Source organism: Hippoglossus hippoglossus, chromosome 15, assembly GCF_009819705.1.
Source record: "Hippoglossus hippoglossus isolate fHipHip1 chromosome 15, fHipHip1.pri, whole genome shotgun sequence".
Classification (NCBI taxonomy): domain Eukaryota; kingdom Metazoa; phylum Chordata; class Actinopteri; order Pleuronectiformes; family Pleuronectidae; genus Hippoglossus; species Hippoglossus hippoglossus.
Window position 1 is genome coordinate 16,219,923 of NC_047165.1, and position 16,914 is coordinate 16,236,836.

General features: G+C 47.5%; 1 protein-coding gene across 1 annotated transcript; it reads right to left on the reverse strand.

The window, feature by feature from the left end:
* Positions 1 to 4,060: 4,060 nt before the first annotated feature.
* ism1 (isthmin 1) lies at positions 4,061 to 15,667 on the reverse strand. Its single transcript, XM_034608160.1, has 6 exons — positions 14,706 to 15,667; positions 8,865 to 9,065; positions 7,738 to 7,999; positions 6,000 to 6,143; positions 5,800 to 5,889; positions 4,061 to 5,487 (listed from the first exon to the last, which is right to left on the reverse strand). Exons 1-6 carry the CDS (start codon positions 14,841 to 14,843, stop codon positions 4,970 to 4,972), a joined length of 1,353 nt encoding a protein of 450 aa, XP_034464051.1. The 5' UTR covers positions 14,844 to 15,667; the 3' UTR covers positions 4,061 to 4,969.
* Between the last annotated feature and the right edge of the window lie 1,247 nt (positions 15,668 to 16,914).

Sequence of the window (16,914 nt, forward strand, 5' to 3'; positions counted from 1 at the left end):
TGAGTTGTGTTGATCTGACTCCTCGTAAATACACTTTTACAGGTTTCCAGATTAGAGAGAGGGCAGTTATTAATATCAAGCTCTGCAGTAAGAGTTAGTCCAGCTGCCGGCTCTGGATCGTGACCACTGCAGGGTCTTGAGAGGAATGTGCAATAGAGATGTTGAGGAAGATAAATATATTCACTGTTTGAAGAGAGGGATGCCTCCCTGTCAGTGCATCACGTCTGCGTGCGGGATAGTATTGATGATATCCAGCTGGTTTAGCTCTCAGGTGTAAGATGTCACGGTCTTTTGACATCCCTGACGTGCAAAATGTATTTGACAGGTCAGAAGACGTGGCCGAGCGTTGCTAGGGGAGGTGCTGGCCATGTTTGTTTTTTAGCTCCACAGCCCGCCTGACCCCCGGTTTGATCTTGAGGGTCCATCTGAAGGGAGATGTATTTTACCTCCCCCCCCCTCACCCACACTCACACCATCCTCCATTAGTTTGATTATGTGTTATTACAGAGCACTCTCCTCTTTCCTCCTCCCTCTACTCTGGAGCTAATCTGTGTTGCTGGGAGACCCTGGGCCCTATTCAGCTGCAGAACCGTCCCCTTTAAACATCGCCGCTCTCTGTCCTGGATCCCCCTGAGCTTTGAAAAAGAATCTCGGGTCTTTAAAAAGTGGATGGGGTCCTGAGCCATTCAAGGTGTATCCAATGCCTCGCGCTCAGCAAGGCTCTTAAATGCAAAACAGACGGTGGAGCAAATAAAGATCAAAGCAGCAGCCTTGCCTGTCTGGCCTGCTGTCCTCACATGCCAAGCGCTGCTGTCACAGTGAATCACGGCCATGCAGCTTCCGTGCTCACGCTGACACCCCCCCCCCCCCCCCCCCCCCCCCCCATTTCCCCAAGCCACCAACCCCCTCCACACTGTTACAGCCCGCTCTGTGCTAGTGTCTAACAACAAATAGACACAAACACACAAGACAGGGTGTGTATATATATATATTTGTTGAGCTTTTCCGTGTGTGTAACGTAGTGGATCATTCTCTGGTCTTGAACGATGCAGAATTTCACCTTTGCATTTGCTTCATTGCCTCTGTTAGTTAGCAGCATTACAGAAGAACGACTGAAAGGATTTCCACAAAACTTGGTGGAAGGATGTGGTCATGGGTCACAGAAGAACCCATTCGATTTTGGTGTGGATCTGGATCAGGGGTCAGATCCAGGAGGGGGTTTTTTTTCACTTCCCTTGTTTAGGGGACCTATATCTATGAGTGTGTGCAATCTGGTGCAGATCCAACTCAAAATCTGGATCTAGTAAATGTAATTGTGGTTTCATAAGGGGACTGTTGGTGCCTTGGTGGAGGTTTGTGCTCTACCGAGGGACATTCTAGTATCTCATCATGAAATCAATGTATTTCAATGGGGAATCAAAATGTATAGTACTTTACCATGTAATGATCTGTTTAAATAAGGTTTGCCTCTTTTAAAAGTCCATTTTCTTTTGGGTGAAACTGATTTCCTCTCACTTCTATTGGCAAATGATGCAAGCAGAGCATATAAAACGCGGTGGTACATCCGTCAACATATGTTCAGCGCAGTTAAAAGCATGACTAAATATATTATAATTATTTTATGAGGAGGCGAAGCAGATTTTTTACCCTCTGTTGTCTTCATTTATCCGACAGTTTTGTGTGTATGAATTTACGAGCGGCTGCATTGTTTTTGTTTTATTATCCATGATCCATTATCCATTTATTATCCAACCACGCAGCACTCGATGGCCATCTAACAAACTGAAGTTCATCGCATGGTAAATCTGAATGTCCAAGTGAATCAGAGCGTTTAGTCATGTGCTTTGTCCCTGCAGCATCTCAGCAATGTCCTGGCAGCCGGGGTTAAGTAAGGCACTCGGCCCCTCTCAGATGCTCCACAGCTACTTGACCTGTTTGTTCAGCTGCACACCCAGGCACATGTTTACCCCCGCTACCCTCTCCTCCTCCCCTCACTCGCTGTGCCAAAGATGCAAGCCCGCGGCAGAAGTAGTGCCAGCGGGCCCCGCCCCTGTTTTGCTGGTAGGACCTTGGGGGGGGTGGTGACGGTTGAGAGGGAGGGACAGTGCGGCTAGATAAGAAGCCTCCTGGTCCAGGTCAGCTATTCCAGATTAGAAGACGTAAGAAAAACCTTTTAATTAGCTTTGCCGTGCAGTTAGGGCCCTGTGGTCTTGCGGCCTAGACACTTCCTGCATTGTGCTCCACCACCCAAAAAGGAGGAGAGAGAGGGAGTGAGCGAGTGACAGAAAGCGAGGGTGTGAGGCTAAAAATGGTTCTGCCACATCTGTGACCGCGTACGCCACAAAACAAAAGAGATGCCTCATTGCCACCAAGCAACCCCGGTTGTTTACTTACTAGAACACCAAGCTCCAGCATGGACGACAAACCACCTGGACTTTCTTAAGAGTGAAATAAGCCGGAGGACAACTGAGCTTTCTCTTCATTTGCTACATTCACCAATCCAAGTTTCCACTGCGTTCTTCCTCTTCTGAGCTCCTCTTGTTTTCATATTCCCACAGTTAGCTCTTGTGTGTAGATTTGAGAAGTCCCAGAGCCAGCCCTGTCAAACTCGGTCTAAAACAGTGTAAGGACATTGGACACAATTTCCTTCTCATAACAAAAATAGAGGCAAAATACCAACAATCATATCTTGGTGATGCTTAATGAGCCCTTTCGGATCCTTGACAATATACCACTAATATGGTGCTTTGCATCCTTTGAAACATACCAGAGTGGAGCCCTGGAAATAGTAACACAAAAGTGAGGCCTCATAGGCATCCAGCCGCCAACCCAAACTGGTTTTTGCTCTGTACTCCCTGTACTCGCTGGTCTGCCCTCTCGTGCGTTTTCACACCAATTATGCACAGAACTCAAAATCCCGTGCCCTTATTCCTACCTGCGCCCCGGCCCAGGAATCGCATTTCAAGTCGTGCCAGAGTTTGCGAGGGAGGGGGAGAAGAAATGAGAGATGAAAAGTGAGGAGGGTATACGAGTAATTGCTTGCTCCCGAGACACGTGGAGCCTGTCTGGGGAAGAGATACTGGGCTCGGAGGGAGCGAGCGACCGCGGGGGTGGGGGGGTGGACGTATGTCATCAATTTGAGCTCGGCCTTAATGTTTCAAAATAAAGACGGACACCTTGCTTTGATCTTCGTGGCCTGCTGAGCAGACGGTCCGCTTAGATAACGATCCGTGCCAGTTACTGTAATCTTAGCCTGGAACCATGCTTTTATTGAAGAGACGGACACAAGACTTGAAAACGGAGCTTTACTCACGTTCTGAGGGAGACGCACGTCTACATTCTACAAAGGGCACCTGAGTGATTTACAGTGAGCATTTGAGGGCGGTTTCTTGATTAAAGGGCGCTTTTTGGGGACAAATGGGCCGAATGACGCGGGCGGAGGAATTTTGTATGACTAGTGAAGCAACCAGGCAGTTGCATGTAAGCACCTCGGGGATGTGGGACATGCTGGGGCCTGCTTCATTGTAAAGACAATCCCTGCACCCGGGCAGCTGTGGCGTATACAAGACTGCAGGAATGAGGGCATCATGAATGACTTTCTCTGTGTGACAATGACTGCCAGCACTCGGCGGAGAGGGAATGGTCAGAGGTCCCCCGCTATGGGCAGGCAGCATTGAAGCAGTGTGTGTGTGTGTGTGTGTGTGGGTGTGCGTACACTGAGAAATTACTCAGGAATGTGAGGATACATGCCAAAGACAAATAATTTGAGTCGCATTCAAGGGAATCTTACCCTCCATGCCTCTGAAGAAATATCACAATCCCATCAAAAGGCCTGAAAGCCCCACTGGATGGAACTAATGGAAGTCTTGTGCGCTGGCTTAAGCCTGTTAGAGGAGTTTAATTGATGAAATGAGATGGTGTGTTTTTTCCCCCTGCAGATGAATTTCCTCTGGCAGCAGGAGGGGGAATCAGATAGCAGCTGATACAACTTCTGCTTGAACTATCAATGTTTACCTTGAAGATCACACATACACAGATTTTCTTCTCGCAAAAATATTCATAGGCATTTAAAAAAATCTTTATTCATAGATTTATATTTTGAAAAAATCTTTCCATACAGTTGAATTCACACATTCTTTACGGTCAATCACGGTTTAACCCTAACTTGAGACGGGGATATGCACATCGATGGCAACGTTTGGGCTAGCGAGAGATCTCAAGTTGGCGTTTAGCCACACGGTGTGTGAATCCGAAACCACAGTCGTAGACGCAGCTACAGCTTAATAAATACTTTACAAAAATAATGCAGGCTTTTTACAATGATCTGCCTCTGATCTGCCATGGTTGTTAAAAAAATGTGCATGCTAAATAAACATACTCACAAGTTTACATGAGAACCTGGATATTGCTATTGACAAAAACAGGAGGAAAAGGGGGATAAGTTTCATACCCTGTTCTCTGTTCCCACCCCCCCCCCCCCCCCCCCCCCCCTCCCAACCCAACACACTCCTGACACACTCTAATTTTTCTATAATCACAAGCCTCTCAGATTCATCGAAACACGGACACAATCTAAACGGACATTCCTAGAATAATACGCTTCCCTTTTTTAAGAATACAAAAATCGCTTCTCCCTTTTATTGACCAAATCTGACTGAGTTATAATTGGCAACACAATTACTTGCAAAATTTCAGAGACATACTATCTTAAAAAAAAGGTTAAAAACAAAGCAACATTTTGTGCCTGTTTTGGTTAAGTCAAGAAAAGTTCCTTGTGACAAAGTAAAGGTTTCTGACTCTGTTGTGTTTTTATTCCTCTCGGTTCATCAGGGCAGTGACGCCATGTTCCTCAGAGCCTAAAAGTTCATTTGTTATTTGACCTAAGACAAAATAAAGAAAAGGCTTCAGCCCCATTTTAGCTGAACATTTGAGCAGTGTTTTTTTTTTTTTTCTTTCACTCTTCATTGGGTTAGAATTCCCTTGCTTCTTCAAACTGTTTGGAGTAGTCCTCATCCTGAGGGTTGTCGGGACATTTCTGCCCGTTGTTTGGCGGCCTGGCCTGGTTGTAGCGGCTCCAGTCCCCTTTGCAAATGATCCAGGGCAGGATGTCCACCTTATAGTGCAGGTCAGCTGAGAACTCTGTGCTGATGAGGTTGGGCGCGCCGGCCCCTTTCCCGCGGGTGATGAGCTTCATGTTGTCGTCGTAGCAGCAGTGCTGCGCCGCCAGCGTGGTGGACTCCAGCGTCAGCATGGAGCGGATGCAGTAACGCGCAGTGGGTTTGTAGATCTCCAGCTTCTCTTTCGGCCCGCTGGCGTCTTTCCAACGGAAATCTTTGCGGGTGGGGGCATCGTGTACTTCCGCTACGCTGTAAGCCACCTCAGTTGGGTAAGAGCAAGGGCAGCTGGGAAGGTCGTTTGCCACCTTGGTCATGTACTTCTTCAGGAATTCGCTCTTGCAGTTCATCCATCGCTCACAGCTGTCGGTGTCTGGAAGGAACAAAGACACTATTTAATGCTACAGCTCCTGACCAGCGTAATGTTTGAAAAGAAGACGCATTTTCACTGGGTTGATCGAGAGCAGACAGATAAAGACAGAGTGGACAGCGGCACACTGTGCTCCTCCTAACCCTGTTGCTCATTTTCATCTCTGCACAGTAATGAACCACAGCCCGGGCAGCATGAGGAATGCTAAGTGTGTGCGGGAAACTCTGCTGCCAGATGGATAAACTACCTTTGATAGTGTAAGAACATCTGAATGAAGGATCGTCTGCAAGAAGACAAGAGTAGGCAGATTCTTACCGACACCAAAGAGTTCTGTGGCATTGAACTCATCTGTTCCGGCTAACAGGCTGACTTCAGTCGCTGCTGTCCTGAAGGCATCCTCGATACCTTTAAAGTGATGAATTAACAGTGAAAGGTGAAAAGATGAAAACTACACATATGGCTATTTTTTACTGGTGAGGAATGTTTTGCTCTGTGATCCCATATCAAGACTTTACCTGGACAGTTGGGCATGTCGCAAGTCCTGGATTCGGTGGCCGTGCAGGCGTAACCGCAGGACCTGGTCCTCTTCTGGTTGCCGTTTCCGCAGGTCACACTGCACGCCGACCAGTTACTCCAGTCACCCTCTCCTTCCATATAGTCTAGATCAGAGAGAAAGGGTGAGCGAGGGATCCACAGCTCGGATGCAGGCCACATGCTCAACTTACTGAGGCCTATTAGCATGCCTCACTAATAATAAGTGGGGGGAGTACATGAAAGGGGAAGTAGGAGGGCTCAAAGTTCTCTTTGACTTTGCCCCTCAAAGCAGATACCACGCAAGCCTGCATACACACACACACATACCCGCACACATGCACACATATAGACACTCTGTTCTACATGCTGACACATAGTTGTTGAGCCAAAGAGTCCAAGGCTAAGAGCACAGTACGTGTGTTCTGTAAGTGAAGTAACAGGAAAGCGTTTTGCAGAATTCCAACAAAGCTACTGCGGATCCAGCAGGAGGCAATTTGCAAATAGAAAAACTTTCAGCGCCGCTCGAGCATCCCACCGCCATCCCGTTCTGACCGTGATTCATTGGTTTGAAAATGGGAAGTGAAATGGCGAGAAATCCTCCTTAACTCCAATTATCTGTGAGCAGACCACTGTAATTGGGTATACATGGAAACACTAGGCTCTCTGACCACCTCGCCCAACCGCCACCGTCACCCGTCGCCACCACACGCAGACACACGCGCATCTTGAAAGCAGCGCTCCATCAATGAGGAGAATATATGTGGGCAGGTTGGGTTGGAAGTACCCCCCCCCCCCCCCTACTCCCCTCCTGCCATCTGCCCCTCATTATAAACATTTTATATGAATACAAGCCAGATAGTTGTGTAGCACTGCCCCTGTCCCCCTTTCATGGCTTATTACAGCCAAAGAGCTGGTGGCTCCTCAAGAAGACTTTGTAATAACCTTCCCTCAGCCCACAACTGAATGCATCATGGGGGGGGGCCTGTGATGGATGACCCTTACTGCCTGTCCACAATTATGACTATTCGGTTTAAAACCAGGACAGTAATGATGATAAAATATTTCCTCTTCCATTAGTGTGGTATGAAATAAAGGATGAATGAGCGCTGACCGCAGTGATAAGACAGGAACATGAAACATGGGCAAAAAAAAAAAAAAGATTATAAAATCGCCTTCCTAACCGCGAGAGTTCAAGTGCAAGTGGATAAAATGATATTTTCCACAGCGCACGCATTCCTGTTCGACCATGCTGGTTTGGGCATGCTACAACACGGGCCGGACGCACACTGTATGACAGCGGGTGTAAATTCTTCCGCAGAAGATTTATCTGTGGGCTTACGTTTTGGAGAGTGTTGTGAGAACAGTGTGGCAGCCTAACAGTACTTCTGGCCCCACTCCTGCCGCTGAACTTTGATGTCGCAATGCGTTTAAACTGTGTCACGTAGCTCGCTCCACACCACAGAGGAATCTGTCTCATAAAAGAGTGTTAAAGGCTTCAATCAGGGGCTCCCAAAGGCTCGCCTGGGATGAGTGCACTTATTATGGTGACAGCTTAAATCAGCAAATCTGCAAATTACAGATTCCACATCGGACTATGACCATCTGTGGAAACGACCAGGGCTCAAATAAGGGCGTGTGGGTCCTGTTAAATATTCCGCGATACGCATTGTGCACTCATTTCCTTGCAAATGCGGGAACACACCCTCCTGCCACTCTCACCATATTCAGCTTGAGCTTTGCTTCCTCCCCCGGTGCCTCCTCTCCTGTCCCAGTCTGCCGGCGGCCTGAGGAAGTTACTGTCCTCGCTGTTGCTCCCGTAGGAGCGCTCGTGCTCCTCGGCCTGATGTGTGGTGGTAGTGGAAGACGAAGTACGAGGCCACCAGTTTCTCCAGTTAGGAGAAGCCCAGTTGGGTTTGCTTTCCTTGCGGAGGCCTTTCTCTGGCTCATGGCCCTCCAGTCCATCCACCACTTCAATGGTCACCTGTATTAAAGATCAGAAGTCGTTTTTAAATTCATCAAAGAAGATACTTAAATATAATTTTAGGGCAGAATTGGTCAATTGGTTTCTGTGAGGTGACACTTTTTGATACCCCCACACACAATATTAACCCCCTTCCCCCTTTCGGCCCTAACACATGTGCCTCCCAGATGAGGGGGGGACCACCACCCCTGCCCCACAGCCACCCTCCCACCTCTCGGCCCCTCTCCACCTAAACACAAAGTTCAAAGGGCTACTCGGCCTCCTCCAGACCATGAAAGCCAGATGAATCCTGGGATCAAAGACAACCCCCCCCCCCCCCCCCTTCTTGCACAGCCTCACGCCCTTGCTCAATTGGTTGCTCCGCTCTCTTCCCACATCTTGAGATGTTAATACACTTTGTTCGTGCTGGGATTTAGCAGTGATGCTCTCATAGATGGAAAGACCCCCTCGCTGGATTAGACAGGAGAATGATTCAAACATGGCATCGGCTCCCTCGACCATCTGCACCACCAAGGGACTTATGAGCAAGGGCTTGCCACACATTTACATAAGCTGTCGTCAGACTGCCTGCACATACCAGTAGTGAGGCATTGGTGGTTAGCATCTGCCTTTTAGCTGTCATTATGATGGACGCGAGACCTCAGTATGTATCTTCTAGGCTTCACTGTGAGCCAGGAGGTGTGAAAGAAGACAGGGGGAGAAGGAAGGAGGAAGGGGTGGGAGAAAAAGGGGGTAGTGATGTGCACCAAACTATTCTCTCTCTTCCTGTTTGCTCTTCCTGTCCTGTGTGCTTGAGTAGCCATGTCTTACAAGTGAGTGAAAAGCATCAAAGCCGACTGGCAGGTGCACAGACACACATGATCACCTGTATGTTGGGATTCTGTCCATTGATGTCGGCTTTGGAGAGGTCGGGGAAATTATGCAGATCTAGGATGAAAGTGCCAGCGCCGTCCCTGTGTACGTTGCTGCCTTGTGCCCAGGGCAGCGCCAACCGGTGTTCTGGACCGGACCTCCGGTCTTCAGGAGCCAGATGGGCCGAGGAGCTGCTTTTTACGTTGATGTTGTTCTGCAGAGGAGAGGAAGGAAAAATATTATTCATTCATCATTGGTTTGTGCATTCACGATAAAGGATTATTAGAATGCCTATGAAACTAAAATGGCACTCAGTAAAGATCATAACTCCACCAGTCCCCCAGCAGCACCAAATTGCACACACGACTGTTTTTCTTCATCAACATCCACGAATTATTCCCTGGGAAATTGAAAACGTCAAAAAATGCCCTATCTCACTATTTAAAAAGTGGAAAAAATTCCTGGATCCGCCCCCTGATCCGGATCTACCCCGAAAATTGAATGGGTTCTATTCTGAACTCCACCGCATCCTTCCACCAAGCAACATTAGACTGATCTCTTATGTTGTTTCTTTCCTGTCAGGCAGACAAGTTCTGGGGCCCAGAAAGACGGAGCCACTGAAACAGCGGGACAGACATGGCCCTGACTTCTGTCTGCGTTTTCCAAAATACAATGCATCTCGAGGCTGCATTCAGAGCGAGCACCACAGTGTATTTATATTTTTTCCGTTTTTAACTGCTGCTTCTTTACCATAGCAATATGATGTGGGCATATATAGCATGTTCTGGTGCTGGCTGGCAGGGAGAGAAAAAAAAGAAGCTCCGCAAGACTGATGGTTTTCTTTCGCGGAGAAACCAAAGCAAACATTGCAAAATAATCACATCTGCCTTCTTATAGACAGAAAAACATTGGGTCTTCTGAAAGGGGAGGAGGGGGGTCGTTCATTTGTCCCAAAGGGACAGTTAAGCCATATGTCCCCTGTCAGGTATGCACAGAAGGAACAATTACTCCTCAATTGGACACGTAGACATAAGTAGTCAGCAATCATCCGTTCAGGGGTGGCAGAAAATAAGATCAAACAGAACCATCAATCATGTTCCTTGTTTTCTTTTTTCATGTCCCCTTTTTTCTCCCTCCATAGTGTTTTTGTGGCCGGGCTGAGGCCTGAGAATATGGCAGCAGTGCTGTACAGTTGCGGTGGCCAGTCACAGGCAGAGTGTCAGCTCAGCCACATTGTGGTGGGCATAAAAGCCCCCAGCGGAGCTGTTTGTGTCCAGCCAAGGTGCACTCTGGGACAATATAGGCGCTGTAAATGGGGCAGCGCAGCACGGGAGGAAGGATTATAAATGTACAATGTAACTTGAATTCAGCCACAGAGTTGGGGAGGGGGGCCGCGGCCGGCTGCACAGAAAGACCTCCCTGTCCATTTGGATTTCACTTTTTACTACCCCAGAGACCAGATGGAGTCAATGTGATAACATGATGCATTTCAAAGAATTTAAAAAACAAACCGCAATAATTATAATGATTACACAATTGCCCATAATTTTGAGGAAGAAGAGCAGACGGTTCTGAAATTTTTCTGTAGCCACCAAATAAAAAGGGGAGGAGGTCACTGTAGATAAGATAATGTTTTTAGTTATGATAATTTATGTTTAAAAAATCCTCAAACTTGAGGGAAAAAACTGATTCCAATTAAAACCGCAAATGTCTTTTCCGCAACCGCATGATAATGGCTGAGAGGTCAGGACACAGGAAAGATCGCTTTCAGCCGCACTGACTGTGCATCAGCTATCATCCGTCTATCTGAACATCGCGCGACCCCGATAGTTCTATGGCAAGTACTTTGGCTTTGAGATGACCATGTGATAACCCCCGCCTTTCAAGTTCCCTGCCCTCAGAAGTCACTCGGTGGCTGTAACTGAGCTCCAGCGACGGAGCAGCCTCGACACAGCACTTGCAGCTTCAGTGACAATGCAAATATATTCGTACAAAAACATACACTTGTAAATGGAGTAAACAGATGTGGTTGATCTCCTCCTCTGGGTGGATTAGATCTTCTTTTCCTGGATTATATTTAATTAGAGCCCACACAAGTTGCCTACTTCATGATATTGATACTGCAAATAGGGATTTCAATCCACTGTAAGTACGACACACTGAACACAGAGCGTTTCTCTTGTTTGGCCTTTACAAGAGTGGCATTTGTTTTCATCCACAACAGCTGACATTTAAGGAAATTCATCCAACGATGCTCTGGCTACTGATTAAAACGAAAACAAAAAATCCCTGTTATTGAGCAACGATTTACTACTTTCTCCATGAGTTGGTCTATTAAAAGCAAAGCAGATGCCGCCACAATCGGTTCAGAATGTGCGCTGCGTTGTCAGGAAAACCCAGTCACAGTATTTTCCAGATTAATCCCCCATTATCCCGACTAATCCCATCTGAATCTTATGTTGAGTCATATTATGCTGTATTACACATGGCGGGCCGATAATCTAATCCTGACACAAATTTGGTTTATTCAAAGTCAAACTTCAAAGTGTTCTGATTAATCCCGGAGCGTCGCTTTGTGATGATATTTCAATCAGAGGGGAAAGCTGAAGTCCGCTGGTAAACACGGGGGATTCGTCAGTTTGTGAGCACAAATCTGATTTGTTTGTAGGTCATAGATTATTAGGCAGATAGCGGGAGGAAGAGTTCAGTTTTAAACAAATATATTGAATATGGCAGAGTGGTAATAATTTGATATGAAACTGCTTCGGGGTTAAAACTAAGAAATTAGAAAAACAACATCAAATTTAACTTGTATTTGCAGTTAAAAACTGTTAAAATCACATCCCAACACAAACTCAGATGTTGAGGTATATATTCGGTTGTGTTGTCTGATAGACAGTTCTCTGCAAATAAATAATGTCTCATCACAAAAAGATTTGAAAAAAACTGAAAATGCAATCGCCAGTTGTCACTTTGTAACGGGCCGTATTCCACATTTACTTGTCCGAAACCCAAATGTGACATCTGCCAATAACAGGCACATTTGTTGAGTTAGAAGCTTTTATTTAATTAGAGATTATTTTTCTAGTCTATATTAGATCATTATTTGCAAAGAACTTTAGACTGAACTTAATCTTTATATTGCCTCAATATTTTATGTCAAATACATTTCCGCCACTCGAATGAAATTGCCACAGGAATTGTCTAATTGTTCACATGCTATTCTCACACTTTCTTTAACATGTGATCATTTTCTCACTGGAAGTAAATATAACACAATTTTGCCAAAATATAGAACAATATCTGCCTAAAATAAAAAGCGTAAGTTGAGCTGAATTGCAAATAGTAAAATTGTGAGATTGTGTGGTCTATAAACCATCAGCTGGACAGAACCAGGGAAAGTAAAACAGATTTTTCTTCCCTTGAGCGCTGAGATTTCTCATAATCTATATTTCTATTTCTATATTTTTGGGACAAACTGTGGTGTTTCATACGTCCATTACTGACTCTTTGTTTTTGTCTCAAGCGGTACACAAGTGGAGCGGATGAGGACATCGAGTTGAGTTGGACATAATGGAAAGAATGCACAGGCGATGCAGGAATTACTCATCAGAAAGGAATGGCGGTGGTGTAAAGTCGGTTCCGGATAATGTCGACATAAACATCACTTTCTGTCCCTTCTGAGAAAACAGTACTCCGGATTGTAACTCATTTAAATGTTAAAACAATCAGCAGTGCTCCTCTTTGATGGCGGCCGCTCCACAGTCCCCATCACTCATCTGAGATCTTCCTCAGCGACGAGCACGCTTTAATTTGGAGATCAAAAGTGACACACCATCCCTCAGTTCATCTGGGGGCCTCCCAGGATGTCCCCCCCCCACTCTCTCAAAAAGCCATGAATGAACACTTGCATACACAAGCCACCCCCCCCCCCCCCCCCCCCCCCCCCCCTCCTCACAGTATCTCCTCTTCTTTTCCCGCTCCCCCCCCCCCCCTTTTTCACTTTGTGAGGGCTGCTTAAAGGGGCATGACTCCCTTTTCAATTGGGAGCAACTCAGGGGTCCTTCCCCCCGGGGACGCTGGCAGGAAATGAAGGCAGTGCACATTGTGCCAGATGCTTTTCAGCGCTGCACTTCTGTAGGTGGAGGAGAAAACTATCCTTCCCCTGTCACACGCCTCACACTGGCTGTGTGTATGTGTTCATTTGCACCATCAAACAAAGACGTAGCATGGTGGGGAACTGTTAAGAGAAATGTTGAAAAGCAGGATTAATTATTCACCACATTATTAATCCAATCTGTTTTGAGTAGTTCTGGTCTGACATCACACCGACTGCAGACTGAGGAGGAACCTCAGGTCCCGTGCCGCAGATCAGAGAGTCTCCTCCTCTGCCGCACACTGCAGGTGCACGGAGCCGCATCCTGTCCTGTGTGTTTCTGTGAATGGCATTTCGAATATGACACCTTGGGATGACAATACACCCCCTGGGCCGTGACAAGCCATGACTGAAAGATGACATCACCGTGCTCAATGGCGGACCAGCGAAGCATGTCTGCTCATAGTCAGAGCATTCATGAGCAAGAAAACATTCAGCGCCTGCCTCGACATGGGGCATGGGTGGTGGGCAGCGTCGGGGCCCTTTCATCACAAGCCAGGATCTCTATGTAATTGTGAACTTATGACAAAAGTGAGGTTGGAATGGGTGGAATGTGTTCGGTATTGCGTTGGACTGTAAATGTTCCTCGGGAGAAGCTGCCTCCCGCTTCTCATGCTGCCAGTCCCGTCCAGCGTTTGGCTGCGGGACAGACATTTGATGAATTCCTGGAATATTTCCTCAGCTCTGCATAGTCCTGATATCCAACCGGACACAGGCTTTGCTGCAGGTCAGTGGACAGCGAGGGCCGCCACAGTGGAGTTAAGAGAAATTACCCGTCGTCATCCTCCGTTGAGGTAAACATTCTTTCCATTCAACTCCCCCCCCCCCCCCCCACACCAAGCCCCAATAAAGCATTTATGAAGGGACACCATTCCAGTTGATATAAATACCCATTTATCACAGAGGGAAATGAAGACAGTGTTTCAGTAGCAGGCTAAATATACATCAAAAAGCAGCTGAAGGATATGCTTAACACTCTCTAAAGAGGCCTGTTGATCCTGCACCCGTCTTAGCCCCCAGGTCAGGATCGGGGGCTCTGCTGGAGTCTGGGTGCGTTATGCTGATGTTCAAATGGGCAGTTAAACTGTTAAACCTGTCTTAAGTGGTGTCACGTTGACAAATGGCTCCCTTGTTAATTTCCTTTGGGGGACACATTCTAAACCGGACCTCCAGACAACACAGATGAGAAATGATATCCGAAACGTTTTTTTTTATTGATATGATTCTATTTATTGTCTACAGGGAATGTGTGTTAGTGGTCAGGGGGGGGGGGGGTGCACACAGGCAGGGGTTCAGCTCTTCAAATGAGCACTTGGATGACAGTGATGAGCCAATGATGACAGAGAAGTGCCTGCAGCTATAAGCATTTAACCCCCCCAACAATAGGGAGGTGTGTCTGGTATAAGGGGGCTGATCTCTGACCCTGCCGCATCTTCCAACCCTCTGCCGGCTCCCTGCCATTCCCCGGGGGACACCCCAGGGAGACCACATCCGTGTATGTCAACAATCCCCACAGGCTCCCAGGAATGGAGGACTTAAGTTACCTGGGCCAATGGCTCATGTGAGCACTTTTATCAAGCCCATCTGTGACCGAATGAGACCCCTCAGATATCACAGACACCGCAACAAATCCCCCCCCCCCCCCTGAAGAAGTAATAAAGGAGATCCCATCGGTGCGGGTGTGTTTCCCTGACTCACCTCTGTAAGTGCTGTGTCCTGATCCAGGCTCAGGGTGACATTTCCCTGCGGCAGCGGACTGCTCCGCAGCACCGTGATGTGCAAGGTGAGGAGAAGGAGTCCCAGGAGCAGCAGCAGTTCCGCCGCCAGACGCACCATCCTCTTGACGCGGCCGCTCTTGGGAGCGTGCGCTGTGGCCGGAGCTCCGACTCCGCCTCCTCCCGGTGCAGAGACTCCGATCTCCGGATCCGCCGGGGACGAGGAGCCGCAGCACCACTTCGGAGCCACTTCGGGAATCAGAATTGCAAAAAATAAAAATAAAAAAAAAAAAAAAGGAGAAGAAGGGAAATGGGTCGGAGCGGGGGGGGAAGTCAGATAATGTGAGCGAAGATTGATGGATTAAATGGGATCCAGTGGATTTTCTTTCTGGAACTGTGTCATAAGTGTGGATTTGTCCTCTTCTAATGGTTATTCATATGATGTGACTTCATGCGATGGATGGTGCGGAACCTTTACGCACAGCATGGACACGTTCCGCTCTTGTTGCGCCCCCCCCCCAAAAAAACCTCTCCAAGCTCAGGAAAGTTGCAGCCCGGTCGCCCCGCGGTGTCCCCGCCACATTCTCAGCAGCCCTACACCTCCACGCTCTTCCTCGCGTCCACTTCAGGCGCTTTACGCACGTCTTGTTTGGCTGTCCACATTCTGCACCATCCAACCAGAGCGCTTTTTCGACTGAGATTCAACTTGAGAAGGGGGGGGGGGGAAAAGTGCAGGTAACAGGAAAAAAAAAAAAGCAACACGAATCTCACTTCACGGTGGAGTTGTGATTCAAAAACGGTATTCATCCATTCTGCTGCTGGCTGAGAGCGCACCGAAATCAACAAGTCCTGCAGGAGGAAACCAGTCAAACCACACCAACCCGCGGCTCATGAGACACACACGCTGCTCTTGTTGTGCGCTCTTGAGGTGGTTTTATACCACACGCCCCCCGTGCCAGCGCCCTCCCCCTGGTTAACCCCCCCTCCTCCAGTCCTCCCTAAACTGCTGGAGTCCGCCTCACTGCTCTTGAAGTGGTGAGGAACACTCCGAATGTTGATAATGCTCCACTTCCACATTCAAGTCATTTTAAAGTCAAATGATCCAAAATGACATGATCTTTTTATTAAATATCTTAGGGAGACATTATTTCCCTATTTTAAACCCGCGTTAGATCACTCGTGGTAAACCACTCATCCTTACACATGTTATTATTTAAAAAAAAATAAAAGAAAGCAACTAGGCACAATAAGGACCCCAAGGACTCAACGAACCTTGGTGGTCCCCTCCGGCGCACTGTGCGCACAGGCCGCCGCGCAGAGGAAGACACCCGGAGGCGCGTTCCAGGAGGTCCGCCTCTCCTGTTGACATGTGTACAGCAGCAGCAGCAGCAGCCTCGTCTCATGCCCGCGACCACAACACTCGGGAGTGCGGAAGGTGCTGTGACACTCCACTAAAGCAAGACAAATGGTGCCTAATGTGATTAAGCCCTCGTGAGACTTTTGTTTTTTATGGTTGCCCCGGCTCTTCAAAGGGCAGATCGCTGCAGTGTCAAATTATGCACCAAGCAGGGATGCTGCCGCTGGGGGAGACTGAACCAAGAGGAGAACACCCAGCCCTCTTAATATCATCTGTCACCTTTGAAGTCAGTGCGTTCCGTTTGTGGAACAATAATGTTCAGAGACACTGACACGCAATATCTGATTCTGCAGCGTCCCAACGGTTTGCTCTTGAAGGATTAGTGGAGGGGATGTTTCAAACACACTGATCATTTGGTTTTTGCGCATGTCACAGCCAAATGACGCATGACGCACAGCTCTGGGGCAGCAGCAGAGCCAGAGCATCGTCCAAATTACACGTCTGTCGCCTATTTACATCAAAAAATAAACTTAAAAGTGAATGTGAGATATTTCTGCATTTGGTGCCGTTTTTGCTGCGTCACTTAGCATCAATATCAACTGAGCGTGTTGAACATGTAGAATACAAGCCAAAGAAAACCCCGCTAAGAGTCAGCACAGCTCCAGGTGTCGTACATGTCGACTTTCAGTGAAATGCAGCTTTCAGAATAATCCTGACAAGTTTGTTCACCTCTGACCGAGATGGCCTGTGACTGCCATGAGTCCATCTGATGCCCATGTGTTCCAGAAGGTCCTGTGAGCCAACTTGGCGTGAGTGGCAGCTTAGTTTTTTTTTG

Coding starts and splice junctions, on each gene's coding strand:
- ism1 (XM_034608160.1), bottom strand. CDS start 14,843: ATGGTGCGTCTGGCGGCGGAACTGCTGCTGCTCCTGGGACTCCTTCTC. Junction 9,066..14,705: donor AGGACACAGCACTTACAGAG/GTGAGTCAGGGA, acceptor TCTCCTCTGCAG/AACAACATCAACGTAAAAAG. Junction 8,000..8,864: donor GACAGAATCCCAACATACAG/GTGATCATGTGT, acceptor TCTTTAATACAG/GTGACCATTGAAGTGGTGGA.